This window comes from Cyprinodon variegatus, unplaced genomic scaffold (assembly GCF_000732505.1).
Source record: "Cyprinodon variegatus isolate N-32 unplaced genomic scaffold, C_variegatus-1.0 Scaffold403, whole genome shotgun sequence".
Lineage (NCBI taxonomy): Eukaryota > Metazoa > Chordata > Actinopteri > Cyprinodontiformes > Cyprinodontidae > Cyprinodon > Cyprinodon variegatus.
Window position 1 is genome coordinate 462,682 of NW_015150856.1, and position 16,419 is coordinate 479,100.

Below are 16,419 nucleotides of genomic sequence, written 5' to 3' on the forward strand. Positions count from 1 at the left end.
AGTTCTCAGTCATCCAGTGTCATAGACGTTCTAAAAAAATTAAAAACAATACACTGGACTTTGTTTCCAAGTTTGAAGACATTTCGCTTCCCATCCAGGAAGCTTTTCAATTCAAAATGTCACAAATAGGGTTGTGTTTGAGGCTTTATTCAGTAGCCCAAGAAGCCTTGTTTTAACTTAGAAAACATGCAAATTTAACCGGACTAACGGGTCTGCCCATTTGGAATGGGAGTTGTTTGATTTCTTTATTAGCCTTCGTTACCCCATACCTGGGGTGTTGCAGGCTAACAAAGGGGGTGGGGGTTTTGATGATAGCGGGAAGGTATCAACTCAATTACTACCTACAATGCAGCGATTGAGTTGATTCTTTCCTGCTAACATTGCAACCCGCACCCCCTTATAGGGAACAATAGACCTCACTTTCAGCTAGGGCAACAATTCCCTTTAACGACCTCCCTTTCAGAGACATAGACAGGTATGGGGTATTGTAGGCTAACAAAGAAGCCAAACGACGCCCATTCCAAAGGGGTGGACCTGTTCTTCTGGTTCAATTTGCATGTTTTCTAAGCCAAAACAAGGCCTTGTTTTTGCCCCACTCTATAAAGCCTCAAACTCGACACAATCTTTGACATTTGAATTGAAAAAGCTTCTTGGATGGGAAGTGAAATGTCTTCAAACTTGGAAACAAAATCCAGTGGATTGTTTTTTTGTACTTTTTTGGAATTACATCTTAATGTTATGATGCTTTTTATATATATTTTTTTTTATTGGTAGACAATTTGGCTTTTATCCCTATAGTCCAGTATTTGGGCTGAACAGTCTCTGGCTGCTCTCATCTTTTTTTCTTTCTCTTCTATACTTCTGGTTTGATTTAACAAAGCTTACACCAGTGGTGGATGAAGTATTCAACAGTAGTACTTGAGTAAAAGTACTGATACCCATAGTAAAATCTCTATCAACTACAAGTAAAATTTACTCAGTCAAACATCTACTGAAGTTAAAGTATTTAAGTATTCACGTTTGAAAATACTTAAGTATTCAAAAGTACATGCATTTTAAAATACTTTAGTATTCAAAAATACAAATTAAATTTTCAAAAATTTGTACATTTCTGTTTAATTTTCGGAGTAATTTTTAAAAAGCCACAAAAAAGGCAAGCATTTTTGTTTATTACTTATTTAAAATCAAGAAAAAAAGAAAACAGAGTCTTGATTCTCCTTACATTCACTTTGTAATAGAGGTTTAAGCCTGAATCTATTATTACACAAAAACAGTAACTTTGATTTAAGAACTCATCCTACTGAACAAATTGGCCTCATGGCAACAACTAAAGTCTTGTTAAAATTTATGAACTACAGATAATATCTATCTTGGGTTTCTCACATTTCTGGAATGTCATTAAATCTCTAAAACAGTGATGTCCTAGTGTAGCCCTGCTGTCTGCCATGTTGAAATTGGATTTCAAAAAAAGAAAAACAGCAACAGTGGATAACAAAGCTAAGCTGAGCCAAAAGGAACAAGTAACTACCAGCTTCCTCACAATGTAGTGGAGTGAAACTTTTTAGTACCCCCCCCCCAAGCAAAGATACTCAAAAAAGTACTTTAGTACAGTAATCAAGTAAATGTACTTTATTTTCCACCACTGTCAATCCCTTATTTTTCCAGATTCAGACACAGAATCGAACACAGCAAACCTGTGAACAGCGGGTTTACAGGTTTGCTGTAACATGTAGAATGTAGACCTAATCTGGTGGGAAAAAAAAAAGAAAAAATTAATTAAATCATAACAACAACCTTAAAATGGATAAAACAGCACAATGAGCCGAGGTTCCTTCAGAACCCTCCTCTATGAGTGATCTGAGGCTCTTTTAAGTGGGAAATGTGTTCATCCAGAGTTGGACACAGCCCTTTTCTGTAAGTTTTCTTTTTGTTTTCATTAAGAGACAATAATAAATAACTAAGGAACAGTGACCTTGTTTTTTTTAAATAAATTCAGATAAAGAAATGTTTGATCTCTCCTATAAAGGAAACTGTGTCTGATTCATGGAAACTGTTTCATTGTTTATCTGTTCTGTCCGTGTGCTAAGCTGTTCCTTTTATCCTCTACCTGTCACTTTTTACATTTCTCTATTTCTCTCCTCTTTTTGCTCTGTCTGAACGGCAGGCTTAACTCCAGATGCCTTGTAATGGTTCTAAAAACTTGTCTTCTGCATGGCGGATGCCTCGTCTCGCCTCAACCCCTCCAGCTTTGCAGTTTTCTTCAGTTCTGACTCCAACCCCTCTTTTCCTGGAGGGATTCTTCACACTACGCTCAACCAATGATACTGTTTTCCAACCCCACCTAACCCCACTCAGCTCTGCAACTGTTGTGGGTGGCGGGGGAACCCATGTTATACACTCCCTTTTTGAGACATTGTTTGGTTCTCTAACACTGTTTAGGCTCTTCTAGTAGAGTTTTGCCGCTGAATTCTCAGTACATCCATAAACATGATTGTTTGGCTGTCAAGAAATTCCTTCATATTGAGCATACCTCTAAAGAAAAGGGAATGAGAAACACGCACTGATTTTGCTCATCATTCAGTTGCAGTGCCTTGCAAAAGTATTCATATTTCCAAAAGTTGTTCACATTTTCTAATGATTAAAAAATTGGATTTTATGTATAAAAAAAAAAGATAAACAAGCAGAAAGTTAATGCACAATTATGACAAACAGTACATGATTTTTAAACTTTAAAATAAATAAGTTGGAAACTTAAAGAAATCAGCACAACCTTCAGAAGTCACCACCATCCATAGTGAAACACGATGGTGGCAGCATTATTCTGTGTGTAAGCTGTTCTCCAGAACAGAACAAAATAGATGGGAAGATTAGGACGATTTGCAAAGCTCATAAAAAAAGGTTCCGTGAAAAACAATGCCGTTCTGAAATATGTGCTATATTGTGTTGGTTCATTGCATAAAATCCTTCAAAATACTTCAAGGGGTATGAATTATTTTGCATGGGACTGTATCTAATGAAGGGGCACATTGCAAAAGTTGTTAAAGCTCAACATAACGGTCAGATTGATGTTCTGATACACACGTCTTTTTAGGACATTTTGAGTATGTAAATACTGTTTTTGCTTTTGGGGATAGATTTTAAAGGCTTCTAAATCAGTGTAATATGGATTAACGTAGCAAATCTTAATGAAACAAATTAATATCTTGTTCAAATAGCCTTTTTCCCCCTAGTAAATAACCTTGTTTCAGGTATCAAGCATCACAGATATAAAGGTCAAAATACCAGTGAGCCTGTGTTTGACACGTGAAGGGTTACGATGACTTCAGATTATCTGAGTGAAGATAAAAAAACCTTAGTTAGTTATCATATTGGTTTCACTTTGGTCCTGAATGAATAGAAAACGTTCCTGGCTCAGCAAACATGCTAGCTTCTGTCCAAATCTGCAACAAAGGCTATGTTCAAACTGCAGGCCTTGATGTTCAATTCCGACTTTTTTGTGAAATCTGCTTCTTTAGCGTGGTCGTTCACATTGCCAAATATGCGACTTGTATGTAAACTCCTGCATGATGTGTATTCACACAACATAAGTGTCCCGCATGCACAGTCGAGGACGTAATGACGTTGTAAGCTAGCATGCTCTGTGTTTATGGAAGTAGACATGGATGGTAGTGCTGGAGTGCATGAAGCGAAAGCGATCTTTCATTTCTTTTCCGACCTCAGCCATTATATCAACAACACCAGCTTTTAAAGAAATTATAACATAAAGACTGCTCTCCGCATTATTGTCTGTCATGGTTGTTGTTTTTCTTTCCGCTTCCCATTTTGCTTCCCGCTCCTGTGTAGCAATAGTGACTTTTGTTGCGTATTGGGGAGTGGCGGCCCAGTGGTTAGGACATAGAGCTTGGAATCCTGACGTTCTAAATTTGAGCCCCACTCCCACAGACTTCCACTCTGGGTCCCTGAGCAAGACCCTTAACCCCACACTGCTCACTGGTGCCCCACGATGGCAGCCCACTGCTTCCCAAGGGGATGGGTTAAATGCAGAGGTAAATTTCTCCAATGTGAGATCAATAAAGTTCAAGTATAATTAATGGTTCAGGTCGGATGAATGCGACCTGGCCGTTAGGACACAGGTCGCATTTGAAAAGATCAGATATGTATCTGATTCAGGACCACATAGCCAAGTGGCCTGGGTCACATTGGAACAAATCGGATCTGCGTTCAGACTGTCATGAAAAGATCAGATACAGGTTGCATATTAGCAAAAAAATCGGATTTGGGTTACTTCAGCTGCTGTGTGAATGAAGCCAAAGATGTAAACAAAATATTTAAACAACCTGTAGACGACATAGGCTACGTTCACAATGCAGCCTGAAGTGACCCAAATCCGATTTTTTTGGCCCACATGCGACCTGGATCTGATCTTTTCATGGCAGTCTGCACACAGATCCGATTTGTTCCAATCCGACCCAGGCCACTTCGCTATGTGGTCCTGAATCCGATACGAATCTGATCTTTTTAAATGCGACCTGTGTGTGAACGGCCAGGTCGGATGAATCCAACCTGAACGTCATTAATACCCCACAAAGGTCACTATTCTGGGTCTTTCTACGCAGAAGCGACAAGAAAAACAACAACCATGGCAGATGATGATGCAGAGAGCAGTATTTATGTTTAACCATATTTAAAAGATTGAGTTTTTATGGTTCGAAAAGATTGCTAGATGCGCTACCATCCATGTTTACTTCCGTAAACACAGAACACACTGGCCCGTGAGGTCATTGCGTCATCTACTGCGCATGTGGGAAACTTGTATGACTGCAGTTCACACAGGAGATCACATACAAGTTGCGTATATTTGGAAATGTGAACGGCAACGCCACAAAAATCGGATTTCACAAAAAAAATCGGAATTGAGCATCAAAGCCTGCAGTATGAAGGTAGCCATAAGGACATAAAAGAATAATAATCTAAAGTCTGGTTAGACCACAAATAAACGCCATTCAAACTTAGCAGTGCTTCCTTTATTACAGGTGGGAGATAATTGCCATGAAAATGTCTGTCCAAAGTTCTGCAATATTGTAACATTGATATTTTATTTCAATGTACTTTTCAAAGACTGATAACAAGCCAACAAATTTTGGCAATTTATCTTAAATAATCCAATGCAGGGTTGGGGAATTCCAGTTCCTGAGGGCTGGGATCCTGCAGCATTTAGGTTTGCCTTTGGTTCAACACACTTGAATGAAATAACTAGGTGAATAAGAGGACTCTGGAGAAACTGACTGCATGCTAAGAAGGTAACTCAGCTATTTGATTCAGGTGTGTTGAACCAAGGATTGATCTAAAAGTTGCAGGATACTGGCCCCCAAGAACAGGGAATTGCCCACCCCTGATCTAATGGAATAAAGGTATGTTTTGAGGTGGCATTGAAATGGGGTTAGGGTAGCAGATGCTTCCAGAGCTGAGGGGCAGTGAGAGGAAAATGTACTAGCGGAAAACACCAGAAATAACAGCTTTACTTCGTCTGCATGAACCAGAGTAGTTTTGCTTCTAGTCCTGCATGTGTGTTTTTTACCTCCAGCGAGCAAGTAGTTTGTCACTTTGTGCTCTGGGTCATCAGGGTTTAGGATGGACTGAAATGCGGATTTAAGAAAATCTGGAACCGTTTTTTTGTTTTGTTTTTCTGATTTGATATAAAATTTGTGTTGGAATTAAACCAGTTGGTTGAAACCAACTAAAAAAAATCCTCTGTAGCCTCTGTATACCAATCTTAGGGTTGTTGGTGAGCAATCAATTGGGGATGCCGAGCATTTGATGTAAACAAGCATTTATTGAAATCTTTTGATTTGAATAGCCTTTTCCCCAGCCTGTCCTCAACTTCTGCTACTAATATTCTGTGTCCTGTCTTGTTTGTGCATTTCCCAGTTTGTCTTTAACTTCTAATAAAACCTTAATCTTTATGCTTCACCTGAACCTGTGCCTCTTGCCTCTTTGTCCGTTCCTTCTCTGCTTCTGTGCGCCATCATGGCTGAGTTCAAATTTTCAGTACAGCAGAGGGAAAAAAAATTAGCACTGACCTGTCAATTTCTGTCCTGATTTTTATAGATGTATTTTAAAAGCTTTATGTTCTGGTAGTTAAGCAGGCAGCTTGGTCTCAGGCAGTCGACCTCAGTGCTACATTAGGTGTGTTTAATGCAGAACGAATAAACATTATTCTAGACTGACTGTTTTAAGAGAGTTTATAAAATGAAGTTTGGCTTCTACTGCTTCATGAATAACAAAGAATAATTGTTAAAATACAAAAACGGTATACATACACCAATTTGACTGTGTTCTGGTTGAATTGTTTTCTATAAAGTGCCTTGAGATGAAGCTTGTTGTGAATTGGGGCTATATAAATAAACAATATATAGTGTCTTTTTGTAGAAAAGTTTACACCTGAAAACAAGCTATATGTTTTTCTAACATTTATAAAGTTACCCCCAACCTTAAGCTCTTGTAATTGGATGTGTGTGTATGTATGTATGTATATATATATATATATATATATATATATATATATATATAATTTATAGTGTCTTTTTGTAGAAAAGTTTACACCTGAAAACAAGCTATATGTTTTTCTAACATTTATAAAGTTACCCCCAACCTTAAGCTCTTGTAATTGGATGTGTGTGTATGTATGTATGTATATATATATATATATATATATATATATAAATATAAATTCTTGGCGATTTTGCATACCCAAATGGAAAAGCAAATAATTTAGGAACTGTAAGCCCAAATTACATGTGTGATACATTATTTGAAAGCTAAAACCTTCTAGTTTTTTAATATATATACATGAAAAAAAGGGTGAGTAAAACACCCAAGCTGCATCAGTTCAAACAGCAGTTATAAAGACATGCTTGCTTGTTGTGGCTGCTTTGTCACGGTACATTTTGACATGCTGCTATATCTGTGTTAATTGTGCTTTGGTGCTCGCTATGTCCATAAATTGAACTTGGTGGCTAAATTGGGGAAAATCTAAGCTTTCCAATGATGGCTAACATGTCTATATTGGTAAACATTTTACCAGTGTAATTTTCATGCATTCTGAGCAATTATTTGTAAATTTAATGGGTTTTGAGAGGTTAAGAGTTAATGACGTTAAGTGAATTAAACACTTCCTACATATTGCAATATCAGTTCAGACATTTTTCACCATTTCAACCAAGGTCTGGAAATGAAATCAAATTCTAAACCTCTAAATAAAACTCATTGATTATAAAGATTTAAGAACCCTGGAAATGGAACACTAACACTCCAGCCCACTCAGCAGCAGTAATGTCACTACTGAGGCTGAAGCTTTTTGAACATCACCTTAGACGATAAAAGTAAAAATAAATCAAAATTGTTCCCAAAGAATCTCTATTTGGTGCGGTCACCATTATTTTTCAGCACTGTGCCACTAAGCCTGAAGTAAACTAGAGCTTCCCAGGTTGCCTCAACATCTTCTTCCACAAAGTCCTCCTCCAGCTGCATGCTTGATGACCAGCAGTAAAGGGATTATGACCCATTTATGGAGATAAATTACTCGATATCAACCCGCCCTATGCTAACTCCTTTCCATTGTATTAAAATGATCTCTTTATTCTTATCCCCTGAAAAGATATGAGGAAATATTTACAAAACATATTTTAAGAATGTGAAAAAAACATGGATCCATATTGATTCAATGATTAACTATTAAAATCTATGGGTCCTAAATGAAAATATTGATCCTCATGGTCATCTCTGCACTTCTGTGTCAGAATTTGAACAGGTGATCTGTTTGAAAGTTAAATTACCGGTAAGAAGAATGTTTTAAATCCAAAAGCCTCAGTATAGATGCTAAATACTGTAGATGGACATATGATTTCTCATTGTGAGAGCAGGAATCGAGTTGTTTGGACATCTGGATAAATTCGTACTCCGTGGCAACTAGGGCAGTTGTTTAGTAAAGACTAAACATCTTTCCTTTATTTATCCATTTTCAATTGTGAGCAGCAACAAAGCTGTTCGCTGTACTGCATTCAGCCTCTCCGTTATCTGTTGAAAGTCTCTCTTTCAGTGTCGGTAAACAACAGAAATATCTAAACATGTAGAAAGTAGTTTGTCTATTTTGCCTCTGACATCTTACTGGCTAAAACTGGCTAACAATGAGTCCTTCACATTCACTCACACCAGAAAGTGTTGCTGTGTGCGACCTGTTTGTCCACTCTGTTGCTGAACCTAAAATTGCAGCCATCCCATCACCAGTTTCATGGTGTATCTCTATTGCAAACTGAACACCTCTCTATTAACCCTTATATTGACCATGATGATCAATATTTTCACATGGATCCATGTACTTTAATAGTTAATAATTGAATCAATATGGATCCATGTTTTTTTCTCATTCCTAAAATATTTCTTTATCTAAAAGTGAGCAATGATTCGTAATATTACATCATGTCTTTTCAGGGGATAATGTTTATGAATGTTAATAAAGTGATATGAGTGTAAGTTTGTGATGTGTCCCGCTAGGACGGCTCTGGATCCTTGAAGAGAAGTGGCTCCTTCAGTAAACTACGAGCGTCGCTCCGTCGAAGCAGCGAGAAACTGGTCCGGAAGCTAAAGGGCGGCAGCTCGTCACGAGACAATGAGCACAAAAATCCTGGGTAACTATCAGCAAATCTAGAGTCCTGCATTAACTGGTAGCTCCTCTGTTTGCACTGGAAGCCTGGAGGAAAAAGCTGGCTGGTGTTTCAACCAAAAGAAGTGAACCACTCTACTTTGCTGATGTAACTGAAGCTGTTTGCACAACTAATGCTTGAAGGGGCTCTTTTGTCCCATATGCAACTTCTTTACTGATGGGCCGTTAGAATTAAATCTGAGGCGCAAACACAGACTTCTGAAAACTGCTTTGGTTTTATGAAAACGTTGGATTTTCAGGTGTGATGATCAGATTAAGTCTTGGAAGTATTGGTAACTCATAGGATTTTACTCATGGAATGTTTTCAGTATTGTGGACGCTATGCAACTAAAGACAAATATATTTTAATTTTGGGTCATTTTCTGACATAAACGACAAAAAACCTCTGAAAGTTTCTCCAGAAAGTTATTTTAATATAGGAGAATATATATTAACAAAAAATGTTTTAAGAAACAAAAGAAAATTTTTTATATTTGTCAAATGTTTAAAAGAAAGTTTCCAAATAATCTTTAGAATTTATTAGTATTTCCTATTCTCTTTGTTAAATGTTTGAATTACTGTCTTTAAGCACTTTCACTGACCCACACGCAGCTCCTAAAGTTCGATACTGTGTCATTTTTTACCTGTTGTACAGTTTCGAAGTGCACTGATCGAACTTTAAGGGCTCCGTAAACCAAACCTGAACATATTTACAGAGGGAAACCAAAGATGGAAGTACTCTACTAAAGTGGTGTACCGGGCCATATAAAAAGGAGAAAAGCTACTAATATCTGCCTGTGATTTCCATCACACTAGGGGTGATGGAAATCATTTCCCACTAATCCCTCCATCTATTTACAACTATTTGTGGCTGAACTGTAACTTAAAACAGTCTACCTTTTTTAAAGTTTGTTTTTTAAAGCTGCATGGCTGTCCTTTGCAGAATGAAATTGTCTTGTTTTTTGTTTTTTTTGTTTTTTTATGAATAAATTTTATTTCTTCTGAATGTTGTTGTGCATGCCTCCTCTTCATTCTTACTGGTGTCTTGTGTTCCTTGGTGCTGCTCTTCACTGTGTCTCGTGACTGTAATGGAAAGGATGTTGGATGACTTTATCATCTTAATGAATGTAAAACAAAATATTTTCCGTTGCATATTTCATGTGCTGAGGCATCCAACATTCACACCTCCATGGTGTCAAAGTAAAAACATCTTGTTACCTGCTGACATGTCTAAAGAGGTCTTAGGCTGTATAGCTTCCTTTTAAATAGCTTTTTTGGTTCTTTTGTGCTTCTTCTGAATTCACTTTCAAACAGAGCATATCCTGGTAGCACTTATCTGAATACTTCTAACTGAACTGACAGCCACCAAGGCGGCTCAGATTGAGGTTCAGATAATTCATCCTCATCAGCCGGTTTCCCTGTTTCTTTATCTTTGACTAATATTTAAAAGGAAGCAAGGAGGATTCTGATTGGTTTATATCAGCTAAAGAGTTCATACTTTATTCAGCTTTAGCTGCTCTGACTAAAATGAGACAGAAAAGGTAAACATGGTCAAAAATAAAATGCTTTTTTTGGTTGTTTTAAATGTATATTTCACATCAATTATGTGTACCAAACTGCATTAAAAAAACATATCCACGTCAAAGGCTGTTGATACGTAATATGTTACGTGTTTCAGGCTGTTGAAGTATACGGGATAGAAAATAGATTTAAAATCAACCCTAGCAACCTTTGGAGTCCCACTGCTAAAAATGTGCTGCTTGAAATAACTCAAATGTTTAATATATGTACAAATGTTCTGAGGTTGGAAGAAAAAGAATCTGTCAATATATTAGCAAAATTAGCTTGATTCAAATTCAAAATAAATCTCTTAATTTAGTAAAGTTTATGTAACATATCAGAAGATTCCCAGTCATCCAGGTCATGGTCAAGCTTGAAAGCGTTCGGTTAGGGGGGAACTGGAGGTGAAGTTTTCTAGAAGATGTTTTGACTCTCATCCAGGAGACTTCTTCAGTTCCAACTAGTGGGTGGGAGCAGAAATTAATACACTGCAGGTGTAACTATAGCGCCATTTAGACTACATTTTTGAAACCGTGACGAGATCGGTCCAAACAGATATAACTGGTGAGCGTAAACGGCACGCAAAACTGAATCAGACTGCGCCGGACACAACCGAACAGCGCTAAACTGGTACTAGTTCATCAGTAGGGCTTGGCACGCTTCAGTTCTGGCTTGGTTCTCTGATAACACAGAGCATGTGAGCAGACCGCATCATCTCCTTACAGTCAGCATCTGTAATCATGCAATTTCAGACATTCATAAAAATACTAGCTTTCCAACCACGCCACATGATTTGAAGACAACAACGTCCATATTCTGGCCAAGAAAGAAAGGTTTGAGCGAGGGGAAGGAAGCCATCTTTAACTTCAAAAAAATTAAAATCTCAACAGAGGAGGTGGTCTTAAACATAACCTTTTTACCCACCTACGAGGCACTTTTGGAACATTACCCAGAAGAATCACCTCCAACCCGACCTCACCTGACTCGTACTTCAATGACAAGGAAGTTAACAACCCATCCGAACCCCCTAACAACCATTAACACCCCCAATGTGACCTACTTGGCCAATCCATTGGGAGGGATCTTCGCCTCCTTTTGTCCCCCTTAATTCATTGTTGGACCTACAGTATATTAATCTCACTGCTGCCCATAATTAGAACTGAAGAAGCCTGTTGGATGAGAGGAGAAACATCATCTAGAAAACTTCATTTTTATGTGACCTTTATTTAATTTGAAGAAAAATCAAGTTTTTATCCTTTAATTTTGATTGATTCATTCTACTAAACTGATCTGTGATGTATGTTACTAGAATGAGCTTCATTGTTTTGGGTTAAACAACTTTTTTAAAGTACATGTCTCCTTTTTAGATAGGAAGCAAAAACTCCATGAACATTTTTTTTTTTGTTTTGGCCTGCTTAAAAAAATATTATTTGCAGTGTAAGATGGATGTTTTCAGCTGTGGCGCTTCACATAAACCAAACTTTATGCTTTACTTTGTGACTTAGGATGCATTAAACATGTAGTGTAAATTTGTTAGTGCTCAGCTTCATCAAATGTGTTAAACTTTTAAACATCTAACAGCACAGATCTGGCTGAGCGTTTGGGTCTGCCAGATTCAGCTCACTCCGATTGGTCAGTGGCTGAGCGCTACACCATCAGACAACTTAAAATGTCTTGTTTCACATGTAAATGTCTTTAAACAAACCAGCAGCCTGAAATGCCAGACTGTTTAACTTTCCATTAATCTAACAAATTCTTTGAACTAGATTTGTTTTAGGAGGTGGAACTAACCTTGGTTATGTTGCAGAGTACAAATGATTCAACACATTCATGTAAAACTAACCCTTTTAGTCATTATCACTAACCCCCATGTAACTCCACTGAGTCTAAACACCATGCCTGACTCTCTGACCCCTCACCTCTGACCCCTCACCCTGCCTTTCTGCATGTGGGAGCAGCATGAAGCGAGCCAGCTCTCTGGGTGTTCTTAACTTGTTGGACAAGCCTGCCAGAGACCAATACCAAGTAAGGATCCTGAATGTCAAAACATTTATACAACTGTTTGCAGTAAATCCTCCGATTTGTTTTAATCTGCTGTTTAGCAGAAAGTGTTTTGCAAAGAATTCCACACCCCTCTGAGTAAATGTTCTTTTTGTTTCCATTACATTTTAATGTATTTTACTAGATTTTATGTATAGTGATGCACCAAAGGCTGCAGAAATGTAAACAGAAATGGTAGATCATATGTGGTTTTCACTTTTCTTTAAAAATATGTATCTGAGAAATTCTTCCACCCCCTTTATATAAAAAAAATCTCAATGTAAAGACTTTTGTTATAGAACAAATATAGGGAAGAAACAGGATCACAAAAACAGCAGAGAGACGAGGGAGAAAGGTATGACGATGATGCTCACTTTAAAAAAAAATCTCACAAAGTACTGTTTAACCAGGGTTTCTATGGGTCATTAAAATAATTAAAGGTCATTAAAGATTTTTTTAATTAAGGCCTTAATTGGCATTAAAGTTCATTACCGGTAAATGCAATTATAGCTGTATTTAAAATGCTTTATTAAAAAAAAAAATCGTTAAAAACAATTTCGTCAGATATTACTGGTTATGCATGTTTGCACAGAACTGCTTACAGTTGATCGTAAAGCCGTATGTTCAGAAAACAAGCTCAAGGCAGAGAAAAAACTGTATGGAGTATGGGAACAAAAGTGGCTGGAAAACAAGGAATTCGAGGAAATTTCTGCAGCCTGTCAACGGTAAAGATGACGAAGAATTTTGCTGTGTTTTATATTTATATATATATATATATACATGAGTCTTGTTGATAGCACTATGTTTATTGAAAAGCATTAAATTAGAGTTACTCATTCCTGTATAAAACCCGTTTAACCTGTTGTCTGAAAATGATTGAAATACAGAACAGCTGCCAGGGAGCCCTAACAGGGATCAACACAGCAGTGAAGAAGTACATTGTAATTCTGGAGTAGCTTCAAAGATCCATAGCTCAGGTGGAAGAATTAGAATACAGCAGCCTAGAATAATCCTACATCTGTCCATGATTAGAAAAGAAATAGTTTAATTCTGCACAGATTAGGCCTTAATGGAAGAGTCACAAGCCACTCCAGAGAAGGGGAACAGAGCATTTAGGCAAAAATATCAGTGTGTAGATGTGTGAAGTTGGTTTTAATCCAGGGGAGCTGTAAATATGTATATATGATACTCACAAAAAGTTAGATATATTCAGTTTTTTAATGAAATTTCAGAATGAACCTAAAATGCTCTATAACCTTTACTGGGGAACCCGATGACCTTTGTTTAATATTTAAATGTCCAACTTTTCAACATATATTTTACACAACTAACTGTTCTCTAACGAGATGCTTAATGGAAAAATTTACTTCAGGTGTTTAAACATGGTTTCTCACACCTGGTCCTCAAGTACCACTGCTTTGTGCGTTTTAGATGCTTCTCTGTTGCAGCACACCTGCTCGAATGATTGCATGAGCTAAGCAGCCATCAAATACTGCAGACACAAAGGAGATTTTAAATGATAGAATTATAAAATTTTAGATACAAAAACATTTCATTTGAGATTTTTAGGATCTTAAACTATTTTCACAGTTTTAGAAATAGAAATAAACTCTCTGCATTTAACCCATCCCCTTGGGGATGCCAGTGGGCTGCCACTGTGCAGTGAGCGGTTAAGGGTCTTGTTCAGAGACCCAAATTACAGGTTTTGGGGATCAAACCGGGTATGCAACCTTCTCAGAGCACTGCTCTAACCGCTAGGCCAACTCTTCCCAGTTTTACAAGGGTTTATGCCCATAGGGTAATCTCCAATTAAATATTCTATCCTTTAATCCGTGTAATGTAAACGAGTAGCTTCCACCAAGGTCAACTTGCACCCTTTGCTCCCCCTCTTCAGTAGCTTTGAATATAAGAGAATATAAATAAAGTTCCTCCGTATGTCTCTCTTGCTTATGTGAAAGATATGTGTAATTATTATTTTAAACAGCAAAGAAAAGGATAGATATGAAATCCGCCCACTGACACTGATCTATTCAATTCTCCCTTTGTGTCTTCCAGGAACGAAATCATCGTTTAAGAAAGCATCACGACCTGAGTGCCAGCCAAACCAATCTGGCGCATTGAAGGAAGTAAACAATCAACTCTGCCTTTGCTGTAGAAAAGCTTAATCTGTTCACCCTACTTCAGCAGCATAACTCAAATTGCTCACTGGACAGCCTCTAAACTGCATGATGAAAGAGCTCTGGGATGGAAGCTGGGATTCCTCTGACTACGTAATGAGGAGGAGGAGTACTGTGGTTTGCTGTGTGTTTGTTTCTGTGAAAAACCCCTTATTTTCCTTTAGACCAATTCCTGGTTTTAGTGACCATCATTTCTTCCATTATGAAGACTGTATGGAGTGCCGCTGTTAGCTTTAAGGTAGACAAACGTTACTTTACTAAACCAAAGTTCAAAATGAAATCACATCATTCTAAGTGGAAGCCCCAGAAAAAGGAGTCCTTCTCTTTCCTTTGTTTTGAAAGGCTGTAAAAACAATGAGCCGCATGGAATATGGAGGAGTGGTGAAGCTAATTTGACTACATCTTTAGTCAAGCGAATGGCAGATATATAAAAAAAAAAAGGCTTTCTTATTCCTACGTAAGAGAAACAAAACCCCTTCTGATTAAGACTTTGGAGAAAGAAGTGAGTAGCAGAAGCCTGTATCCCGCCTTCTTTTTAAAACAGGATAAACATTACTTCCTTCAAAATTATATTTCGCTTTTTTTGTCTCAACTGAAAAATATTTGTAAATAATAACTTGTTTTAGTTTTCTTTTTAAGTTAAATAATTCCTTTATCAAGTTGGCAATGGATCCATAAACAGCAAAAGTTTAAATATTTTCAACCTAACCAAACTGCACCAGAGTTATTGCTTATAAACCACATCAGTCGCCACGAACGGATTAACAAGCCAAGTTTATTTATGTGAGCATTTTTAGAAACGATATGATTCAAAGGTCTATACATAAAAATAAATCTTTTTTTAAAAACACGCAAAAAAGTAGGTTAGAAACTACAAACTTAAATGGATCATGTTAACAATTTAAATATTGCAGTCAAAGACGGCTATTAAAAAATTATCTTTTCTTGGTTTTAAGTAACTGTTTAAGCACTTTCACTGTTTCTGAGAGTTTGTTCCAGATAAGTGGAGCATAAGAACTAAAAGTTCTGTTTTGCTCTGGTTCTGAGTCTGCATAGTAAATTCAGAAAATCTGAGTGGCCCATGCACAACATATCTGTAATAATCCCTTTTATAAGGACTTTAGTACTAAAGGAATGTTCTCCACTTAGTTTTAGTGAAGACCCTGGCAGCAGCATTCTGTATGATCAACCTTTTAGGCAGACCTATGAAGCCACTGTTCCAGTTATCAATTCGACCAAAGATAAGACCTTAAAAAAGAAGTCCAATCAGCAAGGAATAACACATGTATCATTATCTATACCTAAAACTAATATGTTTGAGGTGATTTAATGAATTTAGGGTTAATCATTAAAAAAATAAAAACAATAATTTTCGTCGCAATCACTGAGTCAGGAAATGGGCATTTTTGCCCAAATATAGTAACACCTCACTCCTGACATCTTCCGGCAGTGGCGTCACGGTGCGGTAAGCGTGGGGCCATTCTCCCCGCTTTACAAGCAAAATCAATGGGAACTACTGGACACATCTGCAATAAGCAATTATTTTAAATTCCGTGAAGAGTTCACCATTGAAATTTGCGAGAGGTATAGTTAAACTGACAATTCCCACGTGCATGGCAGTTGGATGTTGTTAGACATTGTGTAAAAGTAAACAGGTGAAAAAAATATGTATTTCACCTTTCCGATTCCTGATCCTCCACGGACGGGTTTGTCGTTGGATTGCCAACTTGAAGGGGGAGGATTTGCCATCGAACTTCTGGCTAGAGAAAAAAAAAACATGTAATATGTAGCCAACATTTTAAAGAAAAATGTTTTCAAGATGACTTGGATAATAGTGCGTTATGACAAACACCAGATACAGCACTGGGACTTGCTCAACAGCCGATACCGCACCGTGACGTCACAAACCACTAGATGGCAGTAGCGTTCTTTGACAAACAT

The 16,419-nt window shown here is 37.3% G+C and overlaps 1 protein-coding gene across 4 annotated transcripts in view; it reads left to right on the forward strand.

The window, feature by feature from the left end:
* klc1 (kinesin light chain 1) overlaps positions 1 to 14,908 on the forward strand; it is a 49,224-nt gene extending 34,316 nt beyond the window's left edge. Inside the window, exons 14-16 of one of the 4 annotated variants that reach the window (XM_015387797.1) lie at positions 8,554 to 8,687; positions 12,220 to 12,286; positions 14,357 to 14,908. In XM_015387797.1, the coding sequence (XP_015243283.1) occupies positions 8,554 to 8,687; positions 12,220 to 12,286; positions 14,357 to 14,422 (267 nt within the window). In that variant the 3' untranslated portion in view covers positions 14,423 to 14,908. Of the gene's footprint in view, positions 1 to 2,164; positions 2,654 to 8,553; positions 8,688 to 12,219; positions 12,287 to 14,356 lie in introns of those variants that run through there. The other 3 variants (XM_015387798.1, XM_015387799.1, XM_015387800.1) reach the window with 3 other exon arrangements.
* Positions 14,909 to 16,419: the final 1,511 nt, after the last annotated feature.